At 40.7% G+C, this 25788-nt stretch overlaps 1 protein-coding gene across 1 annotated transcript in view; it reads left to right on the top strand.

Moving 5' to 3' along the window:
- RASA2 (RAS p21 protein activator 2) overlaps positions 1–25788 on the top strand; it is a 78638-nt gene that overhangs the window by 15063 nt on the left and 37787 nt on the right. Inside the window, exons 3-10 of the mRNA XM_015413476.1 lie at positions 1246–1349; positions 3280–3374; positions 12286–12362; positions 17058–17141; positions 18078–18150; positions 21545–21621; positions 23509–23607; positions 24319–24475. Of these exons, the coding sequence (XP_015268962.1) occupies positions 1246–1349; positions 3280–3374; positions 12286–12362; positions 17058–17141; positions 18078–18150; positions 21545–21621; positions 23509–23607; positions 24319–24475 (766 nt within the window). The remainder of the gene's footprint in view (positions 1–1245; positions 1350–3279; positions 3375–12285; positions 12363–17057; positions 17142–18077; positions 18151–21544; positions 21622–23508; positions 23608–24318; positions 24476–25788) is intronic.

Raw genomic sequence — 25788 nt, 5'->3', positions numbered from 1 at the left:
TGGAATAAATTTAGGGGTAACCTTATACCAGGGGTTTCTCCAGTAACTGTATTTTTGGGTCAGGATTGGTTTGACCCCGGAAACCACCCTAGAGCTTTTGAACCTTTAAGAGAGAAAAATTTAGTTAGACTGGGAGACCTACTTATTAATGGATCTAAATGGATTTGAAAAATTTATAAAACTTGAGAAGCACTCTCTGAAAGGGCTAATGTCAATAGTATATAAGCTTATAGCAGCGCAAAGTTGGGATAAGAAAACCTCAATTCAGAACAAGTGGGAAAAAGATTGCTCCTTAGTGATACCTGAACAACAATGGAAGTCTTTATGGAACTCATATCCTTTTGTTACAAATAACTTGGAAGTCAAAATTCAATCCTTCAAAATATATGCACGCTGGTATTTAACACCAAGAGCTCTGTTTGTAAGTAAATTTAAAATTAACCCACTTTGTTGGAAAAATTGTGGACAATCAGGGACTTATCTACATTGTTGGTGGGGCTGCCCTAGGATAAAATTTTTTTGGGGAAAAATAATTAGAGAAATTTTTAAAATTACTAATTGTAATATACCTAACACTCCCCAATCGTTACTATTGAACATGTGGCCAAGTCTCTCATTGTCCAAACAACAGATAGAGGTATTAACGCTACTATTATTTGCGGCAAAAACATGTATTGCTCAAAGGTGGAATAAGCCAAATATTCCGACAGTTAGAATTTGGATAACAAAGGTTTGGGACGTTATTATAGCTGACAAATTGGCTACACAAATAAGATGTGAACATGTGCCAAAGACTTCGAATAATTTTGTGGAAAAATGGTATTCGGTATTGAATTATATAAATGCTGGGAAAAACAAAGCCTATGATGTTCCAGGAAAATATCTTAATGTTGCACTATACTAAAAACTATATGTTGGAATGGTTAAATAATCAGCTAGAAGAAAACATGTCAATAGAAGTAGGGTTAAAAATTTGTTAAAGCATAAGGAAAAGTTATATACTGGTTTGTATTGTATTGTATGGAAATTTTTATGTTATTGAACAAAAGTTATATATTTTATATGTTTTGAGGTTTTATATTAAATGAAAAATAATAAAATAAAATGTTTAAAAAAAAAAAAAAAAAAAGAAGGTTTGTGTTCCAGAAGAGTTCTTCATAAACTTTTGATTTGTATTAGTATTCTACTTATCATAATTCTGTGTAATCAGCTGTTTTGCTAAAGCACTTTCTGACCTTTATCTAGCCCCTTTTTTGGAGAAGAGTTCTACTTTGATGTACCAAGGACATTCCAGTTCTTATCATTCTATATTTATGACAAGAGTGTTATACAGAGGGACCTACGAATAGGTAAGTTAGTATATCACTTAAACAGGCAAGGACTGTAAATGTCCTGTGATAATTTCATTAAAGTTCAAATCAATTAAAACTGTTGTCAAACAGGCCTCTTATTCTAAAGATTTGATAGTTATCCGGTTTCAGACAGTGACAATTAAAACCGGAAGAATTGTGGGGGGGGGGGCAGGCCTTTCAATAAGAAGCACAAAAAAGATTGGCTGTGATTGAGCTTGGTACAAATAGAAGTTGGTGACTTGTTCTGTTAGTTGCTTTCTTTAAGCACTGTATCCGGATTCTCTCTACAGAGAGATCAGGATGCCTGTCAGTGGTTTGAAATTTTATTTTAACAATGGCCTAACACATTAACGATTAATCAGGTCCCTGTTTGAAAAGATGTCTTGGCCCTTATATGAAAACTGAAACTATTCCGTTTTTATGGGTACCTTGGGAAGTTTTCCATTATGGAACAAACATGAGTGTTAACCACAAAACATGAATCAAATGACTCAAATGGTACCTGGCTGTTTAAGTAATAGGACATAAGAGGGGTACAATTGTTGGATTGTATATCTAATAAATTTGCTATGCAAATGAGATTTGTGGCTTTACTAGCCTGCTGTAGAGTATGACAGGATAGCTTGCACTTCTCCAGTACTGATCAGTTGCCTCTGCTTCTAGTTAAAATACTGACTGCGACAACCTTTGATGCCCTTTTAGCTTTTTGGAACCAGGGTTCCTGTATCAGTTGTTATGTATTATGTAATACATATATTACTATCTATATAATGTAAGCCACCCTGAGCCTGCCTTGGTGGGGAAGGCAGGGTATAAATCTAACGAATAAATAAATCTTTGTTGCTTGACTTTCTGCAGCCTATATTGTTGCTGTCTGTACTGTTAGTCACCATAATTTCCGGGATGTGTTTCATTTCTTCCAGCTGGACCTGCAGGTTGAACTGTAGATATTTTCTTACAGACTAGGCTTGAATAGCATATCTAGCCACAGGGATACCCCTAGGATGCATACAGTATGACTGCATTTACAGAACGTTGCTTAGGATATCCAATGTAATGTTAAAATTATTTATTTGAAGCATTTCTGTCCTGTCTTTTGTCTTCTGACTTACGGTGGCAGACAATGCAGCAAGCAGGTTGTGAGTACGCGAATTGTAATAGTTAGCAAAATTAAAACACATGCAGACTACAAATTTAAAACCAGTCAATATTTAAAATATTGACTTTGATAGAAACACACAGGAGTAAAACCAGCACAGCCAACTTTGCTGAAATAATGTACCCTCCACCAAATGGTCCATGGAATAACATGCCTTCTTAAATTTAGCAAGTAAAGGCACTCTCCTTGTCCTCTCTGGCAGGTCATTCCAGAGCACTTGTATCACCATGGAAAAGGCCTACTCCTCTGAATAGTTCTTGCCTTTGGGAGGAGGCCATCTTCAGAATGTAATGGGTGAAGGGGAGTGTTACATGAAGATGTAATTCGATAAGTATGAGGGCCCTAGACCATGAAAGGCTTTAAGAGTAGTAACTGGCTCCTTGAGTTGGGCCTGGAAGCAAATAGGTAGCTAGTGCAGTTAATGCAGTATTGTATTCTGAGTGGCTGACCCCAGAAGAGAGCCTTGTTGCCAAATCTTGTATCAACTGGAGCTTGTGACACTACTTTGAAAGCAGCCACAGACAGAAAGCATTACCAATTGCCCAATATGGATGTTACAGGTCAGTTTACAAGCTAGGTGTAATTGAAAGAAGCAACAGCACTAATTTGCTTATCCAGTAACCAGGCCATGTCCAGGAGTACCCCAAGCTCTTAACCTACTATGGAAAGGTTAACCCCTTCTAGGGCTGGTTAATTATGAGAATGTCAGTTTCAAAGTCTCAGTACACACACTGAACAAGGAACTAATTTTTATGTTCTTTCCTATAGGAAAAGTAGCTATAAAAAAAGAAGACTTGAGCAGATATGCAGGCAAAGAACCATGGTTTACACTTCAGCCTGTTGATTCTAACTCAGAGGTTCAGGTAAAATTGATCAAACGTGAAAGTTGTGTTGTGTAAATTGAAAGGTTGTCTCCTCTCCTCTACAAATTGTCTTGTTCTTAATAGAAAACCTCACTGTGCTGAATAGAATGACAACAGCCAATTGATTTTTCCTGTGGTTTCTAAATCATAGGGTTGCCAGGACCCATGGTAAATCCGGCGGGGGGATTTGGGGGTCTTTAAATCTTTTAGCAGGGAGGGAGAGGTGCTGTCACCGGCCACAGCTCTGCTGCAAGCGGGGTGGGCCTGAATCCCAAGTGGCAAATTGCTGCTGGGAAAGGAGTTCTGTGTGCAGCACCCCCTCCCCATGGGCAAAAAGACCTTTTAAAGGGTCTTTTTGCTGGTGGAGTTGTGGTCTGGTGGCCAGCTGGCCGGGAGCGGATTTGAGCCCCCAGGATCAGGGGAATCCCCGCCTGGACCTGGGGGCTGACAACCCTATTAAATCATAATCATAAATTGCATATGTGAATTAAATAATACATGTATCCAATCATGAGATTTGAATGGCACTTGTGTCTTTGGAAAAGACAGCAGCAATTTCCACTCTTCCCCCCTCCCCTTCTGCCACAAACCCCATTTGTCCCTGATACCTGCTGACCCTCAGGAACAATGTCTTAGGGAATTCAGTGCACTACAGCAGGAAGAAGTGGAAAAGTTCTTTCTTGGAGATGGATGGGTACACCACCTTGTATTGAGACTGTAGTCTATATGTCAGCCTTCCACTCTGGTTGTTTGTTGTAAAGCACAGTCAGGGGCTCAGGAACAAGGTAACAGTTGTTTACTTTTTTTGCAGGAGGGGGGGGCTTTTTGGAGTCCTATAATGGTTCATGTTTGACAGAGCAATCCTTTCCCATGTGTTCCTTCTGCTCAGATTTCTTCAGATTGATTCTTTTTTTACTTACAAGAAAGGATCAGAAATACATACAAACAGGTCCTTTGTGTGTGGGGTGTACAGATGTGTTGTAGCATGCTCTTCACTAGAGTTCATCTTTTAGAAACCCTAGAATACTGGGATTATAACTTTTATTATCCTGAATATGTACAGAGGTTTCACACCAAAAGTAAAATTGTTAGCAGGTAAAATTTGTCTTAGTTGATCTTCTAAATGTGAAGCAAACTGGTCAGGGCAAGTTTTGACATACCCCACAAGGTAATTTTTGGATGTTCTAAATAGAATTTGGGGTTGGTTGCTCAGAATGATTCCTTTGTTAAGCCCCGGGCACATGGATATCTATGCAAATTCTACAGCTGGTCTCTCCTTCTTTAGATCTGTCCTGTGTAATGAGTTAGAGATTTGAGAGTTGAGCTTACAGAGTGGGGCTTTCTGTCTCCCCATCCCACATAACCCCCTAAACTTCTATTCCTTATGGAAGAGGGAACAGGGGGACCTTCAGAAACAGAATCAGTAGAAATTTGAGAGCGACAAGGATGATCAGGGGTCTGGAGACTGAACTGTATGAGGAAAGGCTAAGGGCCTTGGGAATGTTTAGTTGGGAGAAGAGGAGATTAAGTGGGGACATGATTGCTCTCTTTAAATATTTGAAAGGCTGTCATTTGGAGGAGAGCAAGGAGCTGTTCCAGTTGGCAGCTGAGGATAGGATCTGAAGCAACGGGTTTAAATTACATGCAGAAAGGTATCAGCTGGATATTAGGAAAACCTTTTTCATGGTCAGAGTAGTTCAAAGGTGGAATCAGCTGCCTAGAAAGGTGGTTAGCTCCCCTTCACTGACAGCTTTCAAGAAGAGGCTGGATGAATATTTGTCAGAGATGCTTTAGGCTGGTCCTGCATTGGGCAGGGGGCTGGACTAGATGGTCTGTATGGCCCCTTCCAGCTCTCGGATTCTATGATGATTCTAAATTCCCCTCACCATCTCCACTAACACTTGTGCTCGTCTTGTCATTAGAAACTGACTGTAGGATTCAAGCCATTGTCATAAACGATCGATATAGATGATTAAACTCAGAACAGTCAAAACATGATGCGTATGTGTGCAAGGGGTAATATAGAGTTTAAAACATTCCCAATGTTTTTCATGTCAAACTTTATTTTTCTGCATCCTGGGGTAATCTTAAACCTTAAGATGCATTAAAAATAAAAGTTGCTTATTTTAATAACTTTACTCACTTTGAATATGAATTGCATTCGTTTTTAAGGATAACCCATATAATTCTTCTAGTTGCAGCAGCTGTCCTGAACTTTTCTGTGTTCCAGCATACCCATAGATGATAGGTATTAGGAAAATCATGTGTGTGTATAGAATAAAATGCACTGTGATAGAGGGGTGTGATAATAGCTGTATGTGGGCGGTATTACAGGTTTCCCACTCAACAGAATTGCTTGGCATTTTGACAGCGTGATGAGTAGAGTGGCAATAGGGCTGTGTATGCAATTCATGTTCAAAACAATTCATATTTTGTATATCACTGCTGTTGAGAGCCAGCGTGGTGTAGTGATTAGGAGCAGCGGACTGTGCCCTGGACAGCTGGGTTTGATTCCCCATTCTTCCACATGAAGCCTGCTGGGTGACCTTGGGCCAGTCACAGTTCTCTCAGAACTTTCTTTTCCCAGCCTACCTCACAAGGTGCCTGTTGTGGGGAGAGGAAGGGAAGGCAATTGTAAGCCACTTTTGAGACCCCTTAGGGTAGAGAAAATCTGGATATAAAACCAAATCTGTCTCTTGTTGTGCAGCTAGAACATCCATAGTAATTTTGTCCTTCGGTGAATGCTTCCCAGAGTTGTTTATGTTACATAGTAGTTGTGGGGAGAAGGGAAAATTTCAATCCCTGTTTAAGGATTTAAGTCTAGATTACATCAAATGTCTTGTTTCTAAATGTTAACATTTCTTTGAGCATCCTACATATATAAGTTCTAGCATATCGGCACTTTCTCCTTCAGTGGGGGGGGGAGTCATCCAGGAACTGGTTAGGTCACGCCTCTGCTTGCTTGATAGGCTGTGCAAATTTCTTTTGTTGCGTGGCTCCTATTGAAGTGGCCTAGGCTGACCTCTCCAGTTCTTGCATAGTCCTGCGCTCGGTAGGATGTCTGGAGCTCCTGTTCCAAGCCAGAGGAAGTACAAAATACAAGAAAAGAAAGAGAACAAAAAGCCCAGACGCCAAGAAGATCTTCCCTTCCGCGGGAAGAACTCAGGGCCGGCGAGCCCTTTGGGTGAGCCCATTCTGGCTGGACGGGCCCCCAACCAGGAATAGCCCTAGTGAAGACCCATTGGGGCCGACCCAAGCCCAGCTGGGACCAACCTAAGCTCATCCTAGGGCCCGGGGCCAACTCTAGCCCAACCCTTCACCACTTGGGGAGCCTTGGGACCTCTGGGGATGTGGGCATCGGCAGACATCGTGCAGTCTCTGCAGATGCCGCCTCACCAGCCCCATCCACTCCAGACTTTTCAGCTGCCTTGTTCCCAGCCGTCGCAGGGCACAGGCGATGTGGGACCGAACTGCTTCATGCCCCCACCATTTGCCACCGGATTACCATGGATGTGGCCGATGCTGGGAGGATTGTGGCCTCTCCCACAATGGCCTCTTCACTGGGGAAACGGGGGGGGGGCAGCAGCCCAGCCCTTAATTTCACAGGAGAGCTCGGAAGCCAGGGGAAGGGATTTTCCAGGGGCTCCAGGAAAAGAGGACGGCACTGCGAAGAAAGATTGTATTTTTCCTAGGGAGAGGTTGTAGGGAGATGGGAGGAGATGGAAACCTGAAGTCAGAGGGGCAGATAAAGGTAGGTTGATGGTTTGCTGGGAAGGAGGTAGGGTTGCCAGCTCCAGGTTGTGCAATTCCTGGAGATTTGAGGGGTGGAGCCTGGAGAGGGTGGGGCCTCAGACAGGTACAATGCCATAGACTCCATCCTCCAGACCAGCCATTTCCTCCTGGGGAACCATTGTTGCCAATCTCCAAGTGAGGGCTGGAGATAACTCAGAACTACAACTGCTCTTCAGATCAGTTCCCCTGGAGAAAACGATGGACTCTCTGTCATTATACCCTGCTGAGGTCGCCACAGCAAATTGACGCTGAGTGCCCAAGACCGTATCACCCTCCCAGAGCCTCTTTCTTGAGCTCATTGTATTTATTTTCACAACAGACCTTATTCCTAGATTCTAATATATCCGAAGTGGTCTAATATATCTGAAGACCTGCCATGCTGTGGGCCTGTTCAGGATTGGGCTCTTGCAGCATTTTTGAATAGCTTCATTAGGCTTTAAAATGGCAGTGGCATCCATGGGTTGGACCTGTGGACACCGTCATATTTAGTTTGCCCTAAGCTGCATAGAATGTGATGTGATACTAGGGGCTGGGTCTCTAATGCAGATATTGCTGTCTAGGGGGTTTTGCGGGAGGTGTGTATATATTACAAAATCTGAAGTTATTACACCTAGTTTCTCATTTTGCAAGCCATTACCAGGCATTCTTTTTCAAGCCCCCTCCCCACTTTGAAAATATTACGAACTTGCTTGTAATAGCTGAAGACTGGTTGAGGTGCCAATCTTTGGTCTAGAAAAATGCAAATGGTTTGGAGTGGTATTGAAGTTTAAATAATCTCAGTATAACTGTTTCACCATCAGTGCACAGTGGGGCGGGGGGATCCCTTTAAGTCTGGTTAAAACCCAGTTGAAGAAAGTGAGCAGTCTAGGCCAACAGTTGGGCTTGTTCAAGTCTGCTTAAGTTTTTCTAGATAGTTTAATCTGTGTTGATACCAGGTACATTCGCTTGATGTATAAATGATTTTCTCACATTGTGTTAATTATTTTCAGGGGAAAATAATTTCACAGGCTTTTTAGGAATGGAAGTGTTTCAAACAACCATCAGTGATTGAAATAGCTAACCATTTTACAAAGCATTTGTCGTACAGTAATAGCAGTTAACTATAGAGATGCTCAGTATTGGAGCCCAGAAGAGTTCTGATAGTGACTTATTTATTGCTTCCTAAATAACATGCCTTGCTTTTTTAGGATATGTACATGCATGCACATGGTACTACTAGTAATATATTTCTTAGCTGGTATGCATGTGTTTAGGGCCATTTTTAAAAATGTAGTGCTTATACAGTTGTTGAATATTGTCTTAGTCCTCTTTGTATGAAGCTGTTCTGAGGTTACTATTTTTTAAGCCCCCAGAGGGGATTTTTTATTATTTTGCAAACTACAAAAAACTACCACAGAAAACAGGGAGAGGGACTACATATACAGGATAAAGAAAAGAAACCCACTACTAGCTAAAAACCCAAGAGAGGAGATCTTCATTAGCTTAGTTACAATAAAACTTCCCTTCATTTAAACATAAAATAAACTGAGTCAATCCTTAGTAATACTTTTTCTTTTCTATAACTCTTACATCTTCACTGTCAGAGAGTCCTCTCCGGAAGAACCAGAGTCCAGCTCGCCAGTAGACTTGCTGTCCTCTTCTTTTTGCTCGTCCTCTGATCTTCCCAGCTGAGCCTTTAGAAATTCTTTGGCCTTTGTAACAGAGTCAATCTTTTCTTTTTTATCTTTAATCTTGAAAGTGACTCCCTCTGGAAACAACCATTTATATCCAATTGAGTTTGTCTGAAGAAAAAGCACCAGCTCCTTGTACTTCTTTCTCCGTTGTCTAACTTCAAATGGAATATCCTTCAGCGTTCTGATAGAACTTTCTCCTACTTTCAGGGGAGCTCCAGAAACCGCTTTCAGGATTGCATCCCTAACATGCCTCTTCGAGAATCTCACAACTATTTCCCCAGGCAGATTATTCTTTTTTATATATCCTGAATATGATCTATAGACCACATCCATTTCACTTAGCAAGAGTTCTGTTTTCATTTCTGTCACTGGGGCTAGTAGTTCACTCATCACTTCTTTGAGATTCTAACCTGGTTTTTCTGGCATGCCCTGGAAGCAAAGAACCATGTTGGCCTTTTCCATTTGTACTTCTAGCATTTGATCTTCCAAAGAAGTTGTCTTCTCTTCAAGCTTTTGTACCTTCTTTTTTACTTTTTGCGTGTTTGCAGCCACCTCCTTTATCTTCTCAACATCCTGCTTCATAATTTGTATCATATCAACAAGTTGGGCTTGTGTTGCAGTTATGCTTTGTGTTACTTTTGACATCTGGTCCTTGAAGTTATTCAGCTGTTCCAGCAGAGGGCGCATGTACTCTGCTACAGCCTTCGCTGTCTCGCTGGTAACTTCCATTTTAGGACTGTCCAGTTTCGCTTTTAAAAGTCTTTCTTTGTCCTTCTTCCCTGCCATCTTTGTCGCTTGTTTACTTTCTCCTACTTTTCAAGAGTCTCTGAATATGCACTTGAGCGCTTCAACTCACTCGGGTAAGTGCCTCTAGGCAGTTTTCTCCGTGATTTCTTCCGCCCCCCCCCCCCCGGTTAAAAGGTTTGTGCGCGTGGGAGGTGTCCCCCCCGCTCGCCTTTTCCCCGTTCGTTGCAATAGTGTTTGGGGGAGCTATCTTTTATTCTTAAATTCGCCTTTAAGTTGACTCACATTTATTACTGGTCTTCCGACCCCGCTTTCGGCTTCATTTTACTTGCTGGATCTCCTGCGCTTGCTCCGGTCAGCTTCACTAGTACCATTCGGTCTCATAGCTTCAGGAACCATCGGAGCGAAGAAGCGCCTCGATTCTCGGGCATTCTGCCCTTGAAGAGGCCACCTCTTGAGAGCTCCTTGGCCAGGGCCCCCTCACCTGGTCCCTGGGGGGGGTTGCGAGCCTGCACACCCCATCCCCCAGCCTGAGAACAGACCTTCCCCCGGGAGGTCCGGGCGGGAGGTCCGTTAGCGTGCCGCCATCAACCAGCTGAGGTTACTATTTTGATCATTATAGAGTATTTTGAATTATAACTGTGAGGTTCTATAGGAGGGGCTTCATTTATTAACTTCCTCGTATATAGAGCAAAAAAAGAGCTCATATCTTAAATTCCAATAATGTAAATGCTCAATAGAAACTAAATAGCAAAAAATTAAATATTGGTAAAGCCAAGATTCATTTTCACATCCCATCACATGAAGCTGCCTTACACTGAATCAGACCCTTGATCCATCAAAGTCAGTTTGGTGTAGTGGTTAAGTGTGCGGACTCTAATCTGGGAGAACTGGGTTTGATTCCCCACTCCTTCACTTGCAGCTGCTGGATGACCTTGGGCAAGCCATAGTTCTGACAAGAGCTGTCCTTGAAAGGGCAGTTCTTGAAAGAGCTATCTCAGCCCTACCTACCTCACAGGGTGTCTCCTCCCCCTCCTCTGTTGGAAGATTGCAACATATTTTAACATTTGACTCACACCTGCTAAATCAGTGATAGCTATATTTTGTGGACGTAGAGGTGATGTGCAAATCAGTCATATTCCTTGGCTCAACAGAAGATAGTGCTAAACAGGTCAGGGTGTCAGTCTGGAGTGGAAGTGTTAGAAACTGGATGACATTCCCTTAGATGGATGATAAAGACAGATAGCTTGTAGCATCATTATGTATTAAATTCTTTATTAGCATCACATGAACACATGAAACTGCCTTATACTGAATCAGAGCCTTGGTCCATCAAAGTCAGTATTGTCTACTACCTAGGACCTTCTGTAGTTGCTCTGCCACTAAGCCACAGGTCGTTCCAGATAGACAGGACAATAGGGTGACTGGACATGTAAGAACAACCTGGTGGGCTTTGAAATAGCTATTTTATATGTTTCATAGCCATCTACTTTCACCTTAAATGGTGACAGTATTTTGGTTCAAAGTGTGTGTTGTATAGATGTGTGAGAGTAAGCAGTTCTTTAGCAAAGAAGGATGGTGAATTATTTGTCAAAATATACTTAGAAGTTTTTGTAATCTAGGAAAATGTGGTATAGCTTAGTGCCCAGATTCCCTTCCAGGAATGTTGCAAGACTGTTTACTAACATAAAAATTGCATTGATGGCTCAGGCCAAAGATTTATCTGATTTGGCTCTCAGTTTCAGAAAGTGGCAAGATGCCCCAGGGAAGTGTTGCAAATAGGATATGATTGTGAGACTCTCTTTTATTGCTGATCATCTGTTATCAAAAACATGCTGTTTCTGAACATGGATTGTTCCCTTTTGGTAGCATGGAGGGTGGGCATTGGTTTTGAATCTAAATGGTATCTTCACGCTTTCATATTTTGAGAGGCATTTCAGGGTGGCTACTTGGTTATAGGGCAGTGCTCACTGCAGCATTAGACTGAGTTAATATAGTTATTATAATAATTGCTAACAAGTATGCCAAAAAGTATCCGTTCCAAACCCTGTCACTGGAGATACTGCTCCCTCTGTCTAACAAATAGTGATCAATGGCTACTTTCCCATTCTTTCTTCTGTGGCAAGTTTTGAAGGTTAATATGTGAGACATGTAAAATCTAAAATCTAAATCTGCTGGATGTTACCTAGGTACAAGTCATTTGAGTTCATCCCTCATGTAAGTTACACCACAGAAAGAAAAATGAAGCAACATTATTTATACTCTAGGTTTTTAGCCACTTGACTTAAGAAAGCAGGACTAATGTACTGTCATAGCTTAATGTTACCATAAAGTCTGTATGAGTTGTGAGCTTCCATGATACATCATTTACATACATAAGATGGAAGAGACAAGAAAGTGTAGGTTATGATTTTGCAGTGAAATGTACTTGATCTCATGGTACTTAGTGGCGGTTATTTGGTCAACACTACAAAACTCATCATATGAGATTCCCTAGGAATCAACAGAAGGTGAATTTACTATCTTTAGGCCTTTGCAATTGAACTACTAGTTTTCTTGCTACTTATTTTCCTGACATGTGATCTCTGTAACCTTGTAGAAGCAAGAAAAAACTTTTGAAAGCATGTAGAGTTTTGTTTGTTGTATACCAAGTGATATGACTAACATGGGCTTTTTCAAATGAAACTTTTTTTCATTGACAGGGAAAAGTTCATCTTGAATTAAAGCTGAATGAACTGATTACCGATAATGGATCAGTCTGCCAACAGCTAGTAGTACAGTAAGAATATTTATCAATTCTTATTCTGGTTTTGCTTGTTGAAAACAAAAGGGTGTGTTAAAACCTTTTCAGGGACATTATCTACAAAGGACAAAATCTGCTAAGAATGCTCCCAAATGAGTCATCTGTTTTACTGCAGAACTTCTTGCAATCTCACTGGCCTTGAATTATTTTATTTTACACAAGGACCTTTGATGATCATAAATCACTCCATGGCAAATAGAAGGGGAAGTCGTGGAAGTAGTGACAGACTTCACGTTCCTGGGATCCCAGATCACCGCAGACTGTGACAACAACCATGAAATTAAAAGATGCCTGCTCCTTGGGAGGAAAGCGATGGCGAACCTAAACAGCATGATAAAAAAGTAGAGACATCACCCTGCCAACAAAAGTCCGCATGGTCAAAGCAATGGTATTCCCAGTAGTCATGTATGGCTGCGAGAGTTGGACTATAAGGAAGGTTGAACGCTGAAGAATAGATTATTTTGAACTATGGTGCTGGAGAAGACTCTTGAGAGTCCCTTGGACTGCAAGAAGATCAAATAAGTCAATCCTAAAAGAAATCAACCCTGACTGTTCCCTGGAAGGCCAGATAATGAAACTGAAGCTCAAATACTTTGGCCACCAAATGAGAAGGGAGCACTCACTGGAGAAGACCCTGATGCTGGGAAAGATTGAAGGTCAAAGAAGACGGGGACGGCAAAGGATGAGATGGTTAGACAGTGTCATAGATGCAACCAACATGAAATTGAGCCAACTTCAGAGGACGGCGGAAGACAGGAGGGCCTGGCGGGAGTTGGTCCATGGGGTTGCGAAGAGTCGGACTCGACTGTGCGACTGAACAACAACAACAAATGAAAACTGTTACTTGCTTGAGCTTTGCCGGGCAAGTATGAAGGTTGCTACTTGATTTAAATACAATTTATAATCTGATATTGTCTAGCCTTACACTCAGTGAAATTGTAGAACAAGTAATCTCCAAAGCATGGCACAGCAACTGATTAAACATATTCTACTTTTTTGGCTACTTTATCAAACGTGTTAAGATATACATTTATCGTGGTCAGGCACTGGATAACAAGCTTTCTCAAAAGTGATTATCGTAAATACCTTAAAAGAATTGTGGCAAGAATCTGACACTAGGGAAGTCATGCAAATGAGAATACAACGTATTGTTCTGTGGGAGTCTTCTGGCCCCATGCATGTTGACATTGGTCCCTTGGAGTTTTAGCACATCTGCCATCCATGATGGCATTGTATGAAATTGTAAGCTTATGCTTGGTTTAACAGGGAATGGAATATGAGCACTTCAAGAGATTTCAGAATCATTGAGTTTTCAGGCATTAAAATATATAATGTGCAGAGACATGTTAAAATGAGTAAATTGCTTTGATTATATTGTCCAGTTCATCCCAAACCTTGGATGTAATGGGATTAGGATTACAGAAATCTGAGACAAATATGGAACAAAGTACAAGTGTTGTTGTTCAGTCTCACAGTCGAGTCCGACTCTTCATGACCCCATGGACCATATCATGCCAGGCCCTTCTGTTCTCTGGAGGTTGCTCAACTTCATGTTCGTTGCATTGATAATACTGTCTAACCATCTCATCCTTTGACACCCCCTTCTTCTTTTACCTTCAATCTTTCCCAGCATCAGGGTCTTCTCCAGTGAATGTTCCCTTCTCATTTGGTGGCCAAAGTATATGAGCTTCAGCTTTAGTATCCAGCCTTCCAGAGAATAGTCAGGGTTGATTTCTGTTAGGATTGACTGATTTGATTTCCTTGCAGTCAAAGGGACTCTCAAGAGCCTTCTCCAGCACCATAATTCGAAAGCATCTGTTCTTTGGCGCTCAGCCTTCCTTATGGTCCAACTCTCGCAGCCGTACATTACTACTGGGAATACTATTGCTTTGACTGTACAGACTTTAGTTGGTGGGGTGATGTCTCTACTTGTTATTATGCTGCCTAGGTTTGCCATCGCTTTCCTCCCAAGGAGCAGGCATCTTTTAATTTCATGGTTGCAGTCACCATCAGGGTTCCGTCTAAGCTGAGTTAGCTCACAGTTTTTTAGTCTCTGGCTCACACATTTTTGTCTTATCTCAGGAAGGATGACTCCAGAGCAAACTAATTTATGCATTAGCCAAATGGCTTGCTCACAGCTTTAATGCCGGCAGCTCACAAAGTAGAATTTTTGCACACAAGACTCCACACCTTAGAGGGAGCATTGGTCACCGTGTGCGGTGATCTTGGATCCCAGGAACATGAAGTCTGTCACTGCTTCCATGACTTCCCCTTCTATTTGCCAAGGAATGATCCAGCATAAAATTTCCACTTGTGCAAGTGCAAGTAAAAGACCACAGTATGTGCTTGTGCTCAGTTAAACTCATTGTATCCCCACTTGTATTTCCCCACTTGTGAAGCATATGTAGGGAGAAAAGCATGATGTTTGACAAAAGATCTTGCACAAGCAGAACATGTTAAGTCCACTTGTTTCCATTTGCACATCACCGGATCAAAGCAACTGTGGTTAAATTACCTTGTACTTATCTGTAGCAAGTCTGTAGACTGATAATATCAACGTATTGGCTGTTTTAGATTTTTTGTAAGAGACTATTCATCTAGCTTGTCTGTATTTAAAGACTTGTTAGTGTGAAAGCATTTTGGCCTCATTGTATTGCTGTTGATCAACTGTACACTTTTCAATAAGAGTTAGCACTGTGCATTATAAAATATGCCTCAAAAGTTAATTTCAAAGTAATCACAACAAAATTCTCACAGAAACAACACTAAAAAATTAACAGTGACAAGTAGCACATTTCAGTTGGCAGGCTGATTCTGAAAGACTTGACAGAACAAATTTTTCAGAGGCATGTTCTGACAACGTAGGAGAGAAGTCTAATTTTCACTCTTTTATTAAAAGACGTTACTAATTTCTTCCGATCTTATATCAGCAGATCTTTACACCCAGGACTTCCTATAGCAGCAGACATGCTGTCAAACTCCACACCATCTAGGGCTTTACGGTTGAAAACTAGCATCTTGAACTGGGTCCAGTAATGCTGGCATCCAGTGGAGCTATTTATAAAACAAATGTGATGTGCTTCCATTTTTTGAAGCCACCAAAATGTAGTCCTACCAAAACACAAAGCAGTTGCCGTCTCAGCCACTTGACATTTCTAAACAGTCTTCAAGTGCAGTCCTCTATAGAGCACATTACAGTGTTCTAATCTGGAAGACCCTGAGGCATGTTTGATAGCGGGCAGATCCTTCTGTATTAGCAATGGGTGCAGCTGGTGTACTAGCCAGTGATAGGCACCCAGAGCCACAGCTATTACCTAAATTTCCGGACGTAAGAGGAAGTAAGAGTTAAAAACAAAGGAAGGGTCGAAAAACATCCAGAATGGGTTTTTCCCCAGGCAGGCAGCCCCCAACATTCTCTACCGTCTTCATCTTACCTGGGTTGAGCTTAAATTGATTCACTCTCACCCGATGAGTTACTGGTTTCAAGAACCCATTGAAGACTCTTAGTACTTCATTGGAGTTTAGTGAAAAGGAGAAATAGAGCTAAGGCTTATTAGCCTACTTCCCGTCTCTGTGTGACATTCAGCAGCATGGTACACCAAATTAAATCTTATAGAATAGTCTCTGAGTGGCCCTGTAGTCTCCCAGTGCCTGTCCATTACTAGCCTTGCCAGTTTGTAGTGTTGGGTCAGTACAGGGTCTCTTGTTGTAATCCTGTCCACCACTGTGTTGTTCAGTCAGAACACCTTTTGGGTCTGTTTCCTTTAGTAGACACATCTGTGAGTACCTGTCATTATATATACAAACCTTCAGTCTAAGGCCTGGGCCCGGTAAGTTTTTAGTAGGAGTTTGAATTTCTGTGGGTTTCTCACCCCTCTGCTTCAAAGATTACCAGCACTCACTGTGTGAATTAGGGCCACTTCATAGTGAGTTCTCCTCTCAGTGCCACCCGTCGTATGGAGCAGCTACGTGTGGCTCTGAATCACACAGTGGATTTTATTTGTTTTGTATAAGATTTGAGGCCGCATGCATAGTGTTTTCAGGAATTCTCCCATTCATGCACTGACCAAACCTTTACTTGCCTAGCTTCAACAAAGTTGCTTGAGTATATGCTTTCCAACCATAACTATGACATTGTTGATCCCTGCAAGGAATGTAACATATAGCCTGAGCCGTAATTTTCAGCCAGCTGCATTAGTATTGCCAGTGAATGAAAACTAGAGATGAAGGGCATCTGATCATGTATGCTTTATTTTTCCCCCCCAAACTTTTTATTTTTGGATATAACCACATATTTAACATTACAACTTTTCATTTCTAACATATATCCATTTCTTTTTTCTCCCCCCCCCCCTTCTTGTGGCTTCCCACAATGCTCCCACCCCTTCTCTCCCTTTTACTGTTCCACCATCAAATTACATTTTCACTTTCAGATTTCTAGGTAACATTATGTTCTACTGTTCAGTCACTTTCTTTTACCATTTCTGTTCTCATGTATGCTTTATTGTATTGAAGTGAAGCTCATAAGATGATTGAATGTTTTGCAGACACAGGAAAGTTTAAAATGTAGAACTTGCAAAAACTCAATGTGTTTTTGTCTATTAGACTTGAAACATTTTAAACAAAACTTGACTGGATTACTTTGTACGATCTTTTCCCCCAAAATTGTAGCTTGAAGGAATGTCATGGGCTGCCTCTTATCAATGGACAAAATTGTGACCCTTATGCTACAGTGTCTGTTGTGGGCCCTGCAAGGTAATATTTTAAAATGTGTTGAAGTGTAATATATTGAACCAAGGGCCAAACTTCATGAGAGACTGCATGTCCATGATTGGGTTTTCTGTTTCTTTAAATTTAAATAGCTAAGGGAGGAGAAAGGGATTTGCATTTGGACTGCTGGGTATTGACTTCTTCCTGCCACTGCCGATATGAATTGTTCCCCTGCAGGTGCTTTTTGGACCATTAGGGAAAAAACTGAATAAATACCTTTTTCAGTGGGCTGATCTACATCTGAGAAAAGTGCACAGAAGGAAAAAAAATTAAATCTCCCTGTACCACAGTCCTAATCTAAGTTAGTCTCCTTCCTCATCTGCTGTTTAGGGTTTAGGGTTGGAAGATTGAATCACAGATCACTAATGTCTTACATAGTTATGCACTAAAATGCAAATCGTTGTTCGTGATTTAAAGCCTTTAATTTTCAGAAATCAGTTTATAGAAATCTTGTTGAACAAGAGAATGTGGTGTTAAGCACCACTTTAGGAGATTTTGTATTTTGACAAATAATTCCTTTATTATGCAGTGATACAGCTTCTATCAGATATTTAATTTAATTTAACTGGAGAATAACTTTTTCAATTAAAACTAAAATGTTCATAACATGTAGGGCTATTTGCATTAGGGAAGGCTATTTGCTGTTACCTTTGGAAGCATATGAAATCAGATGAAAAAAGGACTGTGGTACATGCTGACTGATAAAGGAGCTAGGCCAGTTTTGGCTGCTATATCATATGCTGATAACTAACACATTTCTGAAGCCCCAATGCATACAGTTGATTGTGCCCAACATATGCAAATAAAATTACAGTAATGTATGAGCGTATATAAAATTACAGATTTTACATGTAGCTATCTAGCTGTGTTATAACTGTGTGTTTAAGTTCTGTGTGGTAAATCTGTGCCATATTGGAACAGGAATGACCAAAAGAAGACAAAAGTAAAGAAGAAAACAAGCAACCCACAATTTAATGAAACATTTTATTTTGAGGTAACTAATTTCATATCAACCTGTTAGTGTGTTGCCTATTTATGCTGTTTTAACCTTCTCCCAAGCTATTGAGATGCTAACTGTGAAGCAAAAAACATTTTATTGTGCTGCATAACTGATGTACATGGCACCTAAGAATTTTGTAGGCAAGAAGTAGGACCCAATCCAAACTAGATCCCGAGGAAAGCAACAGGGGGAGGGGATGGAAGAGAAAAGTTGGCATGTGATGAATGTCTGCAGCATAATTTACATGTACTGAACTTAACTATAGTTGGAAACAAAGTTTAAGATGTTTAGTTGGAGGCCTTATGAATTAGGTGTGATTAAGGATAGATTTAAAGGAAGAGAAAGGGGTGCTTAATACATACTGAGGGAATGCATTCCAGACAAAAGAGGCAGCAAGGGAGAATGAATGGAGATAGAGACTAATAGTGCAACATGTGCAGGGTAACACCAGTTTAAGCGCATTGATTCCAGCTCTGCATAGAATGTACTATAGGAGACCGTAAGACAGCTGAGGGTAATATCAATGGATGAGTGAATGTTACATGGTATAAAGGGTATTAAGAAAAACAAATTCCAAAAAATAATGTGAGGCAAGGCCATGGAGAGCCTTAAAGGTAAAGACAAGGAATCTTTTCTGGATGCAGAAGAGGAAGGAAAATCACTGAATGGATTTAAGGAAGAGTATTATATAGTTTGAGCCATGAGAGAGGATATTCATTTTGAATGTACACCTTTGGGTAGAAATGAGAAGGCTGATGGTGAAAGAAGGGCACACAGAAGGTTGCAGTAATTGTAAAACCAGTGCATAAACCAAATTTTAAAGTTGGGGAATAGAGAGAGAAATGGATTTTTCTAGTGATGTATAGGTTGCAACTGATTGCACATGAGGAAAAAGATTCTATAAGGTCTCAAATGAAGCAAAAATAATTTAAAATATCAGGAAACCAGGGGAGGAGAAACCTGAGGAGGCAATTCCCCAGAGGTACTGTTGACAAGAAATCCAGCAGAGGGCAAGAAAACTACTTAACAGTCATGGAAACTTAAGGGATGGGGGGCCAAAGAGACAAGGAATTGTTGGTTGTATCAAAGGCAACAGAGAGGTCATGAAGAATAAAAGCATAAGGGATAGGGGGGTTTTGGCTTTGAAAATAGTCTGATTTTAACAAAAGGAATTTCAGTGGAGTATAAGAACAGATTTTAGGTGTTCAAGGATTGGAAAAAAGACTAGAGAGTGAGCAATAGCCATTAGGAGATTGAAGACAAATGGGAGAAGTGAATTCCCAACATGATTAGGAATTAAATACAGAGGCCAGTCTGCTGCAAAACATAGCATAAAGAACATTTTAAAGTCCATACAAATCTTGAGACCATGTGCGTTGTATATAGTTCATGGGAGGAGGTTTAACTATCCCCTGGTGAACTAACTATGGCTCAAAATATGTTGACCTTTTCCCACTCATTTTCTTTTGTTTTCTATTATTGAAAATGTTTTTTGCTTCACATTTCTTCGGTCCAACTTTCTTGCCCAATGAAATGTTATTAGAAATTTGTGGAAGTTGTGTTATAGCTTGAAATGAAGTTCTTGATATGACTAAAGTGTGAGAGTTGTTTCCTTGCACAATATAGCTTTCGAGATTACTCTGTTCATTAACTTTCACTGAAACAAATATTAAAAGGTTATGAAATAAGAGTAGACCACCTGCCAAGTCTGATTTTAAAATGTGTTGGCAATGACATGATTAAAAGTTTTTAAGGTAGATGTTTTGGTCTTTAAATTTCTAGGGTTTAAATTATTGAGCCATATATGAAATCCAGTATGCACACTGTTAATTTTTAGCATTTAATTCAAAATTTGTTGAGTACTGAAAAGTCCACCATCAGAGATTCTCTGCTGTATTTGATCAGTGTGCACAGCTTCTGTTTTCTTCAGCGGGATCAGCAGCTTGATACTTGGAGAGCAGAAAGGAAATACGATAACTTACTACCTTAAATTTAAGCAGTAAAATCAGAATTTATTTGGAGGCTCATCCATGTGCTGAACAGTTGCATTGACTGACTCCTGTCCAGTGTTGACACTACTTTACAGAGATGTCAGAATATGTAGGGATAATTTTAACTTTTTTACCTGCATGACTGCTTGTGGTATACACCTGACTGTGGGGCCATAGCAGATTTCTCTCTGTATAAACAGGGAGCACTCAAAATTCTCTGCTGGGAGAAAATGAACTATGGGGAAAGGGGGGGGCAAAGTAATATTTCTTTGTTTCTTCCCTTTCTTTTCTCAACCCCTTTCCACCAACAGTTGCTTCAAGCCCTATGTCCCAAAGCAATGTGAGGGGTGAAAATTTGGTCCAGACACAATATACCAAATGGTACTGTTTGAACTCCCAGTTCTTCCTCTTGTGCTTTGGACAGGAAGAGAGTTCAACCTTTGTTTTACCCTTGAGGCAACCATTGGTGGGAGTGAGTTACACTTCGAAAATTAACACCATCCCATTCCTGCTAATGCTGCATGCTTTCTCTGCTATATGCCCTGTCTCCTGACAAAGCCAATTTAAGAGGGAGAGGCAGGGGACAATTTTGACCCTTCCACTGTCATCCTGCTGTAACAAGGGGTCTGTATATGAGTCCTACAAATTAGGTCTGCTGTATATCTGCGTATATACATTCTACTTCAGAAGTGTGTAGGTTGATAGGTCTATCTAAATACTTGAGAACTTCTAGTCCTTATCTAAGATGAGATACCTGAGTTCAGGAAAAGCCATTGCAGGTTAATTGTGGGTAGTTTTCTCTTGAGACATTTCAGGAATTCTTGGTCATTTGCTTCAGTAATTGAAATCAAATTAAGAGTTAAATGTTTGGATTACATTGAAATATGGTAGTGATGGCAGCACAATACTGGGCTTTGTGTCCTGTCTGGCAAAAAAAAAAAAGCCCTCCCTCAAGTCACTTGGATTTGACTGCAATGTTCTTGCCCTTTAAAATGTCATGCAAGAGTTATGGGAATTGCTTTGCCCTTTTGAGTTAAAAAGGCAAACATCCTTTAGACATCAAGGCTACAGGGCAGCCATCAAAATACCATTGCTGATGGCTCTTGATATGCAATTTCTATGTAGTTTGGGAGATAAATGCCAGTTGTTTTCCTTCACTGGCTACTAGTTGCTCATGTAAATCCTACAGAGCTTGTTTACCCAGAACGAGATAATAGACCATTACTAAGATGATGTTTCTAAAACTCTAAGAATGTGTTAGCTTGACTGCTTTCTTATAGTTCAGGCTATAGGGGAAGATCATTGGTTTTCTAGAGCATGACTAGGTTTAGGAAGGTATAGATTTCAAAATGGGTACTGCAAAAGAAGAAACAAATTACTTTGAGTTTTACTTACAGGTTACCAGGTCCAGTAGTTACACCAAAAGGTCACAGTTTCAGGTGGAAGAAGAAGATATTGAGAAGCTGGAAGTCAGGTACATTCTTAACTATGTTGTATGAAACAGTCAATGCTGTTTTATAATAAAAATTAAAAGTTACTAAATAATTGCTGAAAACTGGCAAGACAGTGCGCCATTTTTGGGAAAGAACCCCTCAGTAATTTTTTAAAAAACTACTTTCAAACTTTGCACAGTTCAGCTGACAGAATCTAGTGATATGGCAAGTGTAGTATAGTTGACAAAACCAGAATATATTACCTTGCATACTTATTTACGGACTTGAATGCTTTCTCTGCCCACTCCCTTTGTTGTGGGACTAAAATACTGAGGATCTCCTGTTGGCTCTTCTTAGCTTCTTCTTGGGGGAGGGAAAGAAGGAGTACACAAACTGAAGCTTCACTCCCAGTCTCCTACTTGCTTTGCTTTTTAAAATCACCTTTTCCACTCAGGCTTGGGGAGGCTAACAGAACTGTTAAGAATCCTAATGTAGTAATAAAAGCAAATACACCCCCATTAAATCCTCACAGGCTCAGCCTGTTAAACACAAGTGTCAGTTTCAAGAGATCTCTTCTAAGACCACCTTCAGAATTGCTTGAAAAATGCAACTGAAGTCCATCATGAAAGGGACTTGGCACATGGCCTCTGGAAAGCCATCTGCAAAACCAGACTAGTAGTAGAGACGGCTGATTTTGACCAGAGGTCAGATGTATGTAATGTAGTGAAAGGGCAGTTACCAAAGAATGCTGGGCAAATCTGAGAGTGCATGCTCATACTAAAAGAGGCAGTTCTGCATTTATGTCTACTCTAGGTTGCAATGGGCTGTTAAGCTGAAGTGAACCCAGAAGCTAATTGTTGATCAGTGGAGTGTCAGATACAATGTCATATGTGCATGCCAGCATATGATAAGACAGCCATATTTTGTACCATATAAAACTTTCATATTTTCTTCAGGGGCAGCCCATCACAGAATATATTGAAGTACTGGTAATCCAGCCTAGAGGTTATGGTAACATGATTCAGTGTGGGCAGATTGGTGGAGACTAGAAAGGAGGATAACTCCTTGCTGAGGTATAATAATAAAAAGGCACTCGCTTAGTTCAGACACTGCACAAAATCATAGTTTAAGTTAACTATATTTAGCATGATTGGGCTAAATATAGGTAATTCCATTGAGTTGAAATCACTGTTTTGTGTTATGTCTGAACCAACCCAGCTTGTGTGTGTTTCGCTTATAGTAGCATAACTATGATCTAAAAGGTCATCTGAGTGTAAGGAACAGTTTGCCTTCAACTGAATGTCACTGAGTGTGCGATGTTCCCATTAATAATATCACAATAGATAAATCTCTTATGAGATAAGCAAACAACAGTCATACCACAACACATCTGGATTTTATTTTCTTCTTCTTAACATATGTGCCGTCTTAGCAGAAATGTTGGTGAGGTAAGATTCAAGAACTCAGAGTGCATGCCTCTGAAAGTCTGCAATAGCTTCTTAGGTTGTGAGACCTGAAGATGTTTTATATTTTTAAAAGCATGTGTCAGTGAAGTGCTACAGAAATGACAGAGTGATTAATAAATAGGAATTGTAAGAGTGAAAATGAACTACAGATGCCTGAGAAGAAAATGGTTGTGTCACTTTTTTCTTTGAATGCATAAATACCACCCATTATTGCTTTTCTTTTATTGACACAGCCTCACATTTTAGCCAATTGACTGACATTGCATTGATTGCCTGTTAAGCAATTAATAAGACATTTTCTTTCTCTTGTGGTAGAAGAAATATTGGGTGTGAGTCTAACCTTGTGTGCATGCCGAGTTGTTGTGGTGCTGAACATGATTTCATTAAATATGACCTGTGATTAAAAGTATGTAAAAATTAAAAGTTACAAAATTAGTCATTAAATATGATTTTAACTTTCAGGGTTGATTTATGGAACAATGGGAACTTGGTGCAGGACCTTTTCTTGGGAGAAGTTAAGATTCCCGTCAAAACGTTGGGAAGTGATTCCTTCCAAGCTTGGTAAGCAGCTACTCAGTGTACATTAGCAAATCAATGTAGTAGCCATGTAGTACCAAACAAGTTGTATGGCCTAACTCTTCAAAAGGTAGAATCACTGTGATTCACTGATATGTGTTTAAATTTAAAAGAATGAATTATCTTGAAAAAGCTTTTTGCTTCAGCGGTGAAATCTAAAAGTTGGCCTTGTCCAGGACACTTTTCAAGAATCTCAGCACCTAGCAGGCTGCAGGTGGCCCACCAGTGAATCACAGCTTACCTTCTGCCCTGCTGTACAGCATAAATATATAGGGGTGAACATACATATTTCAAGACTGAAAAAGTAGTGTTTAAAGAATCTGTCATGCTACTAAATGCCAAATGTGTGTATATGCTGACTAGAATCCAGTTTTGATAGCTGTAAAAACAATATGTGTGTGTTTCATTCTAGATCTAAACTTAAACTGATTCTCTGCTGGCCTGATGTGGCAGCATGGTGTAGTGATTGTTGTCAGACTAGGACTTGTAGAACTAGGTCTCCCTTTTTGCCTTGAAATTCACTGGGCATCCCTGGGCTAGTCATTATCTCTGTCTAATGTACCCTGCAGGATTTGTTAATGTTAGAATGGTGGGGAGTGGGCATTTATGCTACTGGGACACAGGATGTGATACAAATGTGACAAATTGTAAGTGAATGTGACTTGAGCCTTGCATTTTACTTTCTCTTTTTTTGAGGTACCTTCTACAACCAAGAGATAATGGAAATAAGTCCACTAAAAGTGAAGATCTTGGATCACTTAGACTGAATATATGTTACAGTGAAGACTGTGTGCTTCCATCTGAGTATTATGCCCCCCTCAGGAACTTGCTGCTAAAGTCAACAGAAGTTGAGGTAGTTTAATAACTTTTACGGAGGGTTGCATGGTGCTTCAGGAAGTTAAAGCAAAGCTGTCACTTCCCAAACCATGTTCACCTGTTAATCAGTATCACAGGTTTACTTTGCTTTATGTTACATTGCTTTTAAGATGTCTAAAAGGCTACCCAGATCAGCAGCTGAGTCCGGAAAACAGTATGAATGCACACTCGTGAGAGAGATTAGCTGTGTTCTTAAAAGCAGGCTTTGTGCGTTTCAAAAGGTGATATTTCAAAATCCATCTGTGATGTGGTTAAGGCCTGGAAGATGCAATACAAATTACACTATTTAATATATTCTTATATTCTACCTTTCCAAATACATTTTCCTAAGCAGTGTATAATAGGCACTTGTGTGCCTAAAAGTTGTTACGAGTATTACTTACCATGGAAAAACAGGTTGCTTACCAGTAACTGGTGATCTTCGAGTGGTCATCTGTGCATTCACACCAATGGGTCTAGTGCGCCTGCGCTGGATCAAATCGGTGCTGTAGCAAGCTCTCTACAAGGATTTTCGCGCCCATCCCCTCAGGCAAGCGCAGGACCCACTGCGCATGCCCAAGGGGGCGGGCGCGGACATCCCACCAGTTCCTTCAAATTACCGCCGCATATCATCATCCAACCAGAAAGCCAGAAGCTGACAGCAGCGGGGAAGGAGGGTGGGTGGTGTGAATGCACAGATGACCACTCGAAGATCACCAGTTACTGGTAAGCAACCTGTTTATCTTCTTCGTGGTCTCTGTGCTTCACACCAATGGGAGATTAGCGAGCAAAAGCCTACCTGGTGGCGGGTGCTGGCAGGACAACTATTGCGTGGCTGAAGACAAAACCTGACGTCCCAGCGATGGAGTCATGCTTCTCCTGACGTCAATGGCATAATGCTTGATAAAGGTATTCGGCGTTGCCCAAGTAGCCGCCGAACAGATGTCTTGCAGCGAAACTCCCTTAAGAAAAGCAGTCGAGGTCGCAATGGCTCTGGTGGAATGAGCCCTAATACGACCTGGAAGCGGCTGGTTAGCAAGCTGGTAGCACAACTGAATCAATCCAACTATCCACCTAGATAAGCGTTGAGCTGTAATAGGGGTGCCTCGTAAATAACGTGCACCCATCAATCTGAACATGAAATGCCGATAGTGCGGCTAGATAAACACGGAGTGAGGAGTGGGAGAGCCCCGAGTCAGCGAGGGACAATAGAAAGGAAAAAACTTTCTCCAGGCCAGCTGTGGCAGCCTGAGTAGCGTCAGTTCCCAGAAAGGTACAAAACTTCTTCCATTTATAAAGGTAAGATTTTCT

This window comes from Gekko japonicus, unplaced genomic scaffold (genome assembly GCF_001447785.1).
Source record: "Gekko japonicus isolate JY-2015 unplaced genomic scaffold, Gekko_japonicus_V1.1 scaffold155, whole genome shotgun sequence".
In the NCBI taxonomy this organism is placed as follows: domain Eukaryota; kingdom Metazoa; phylum Chordata; class Lepidosauria; order Squamata; family Gekkonidae; genus Gekko; species Gekko japonicus.
This window is presented reverse-complemented; position numbering and strand designations above follow the sequence as displayed.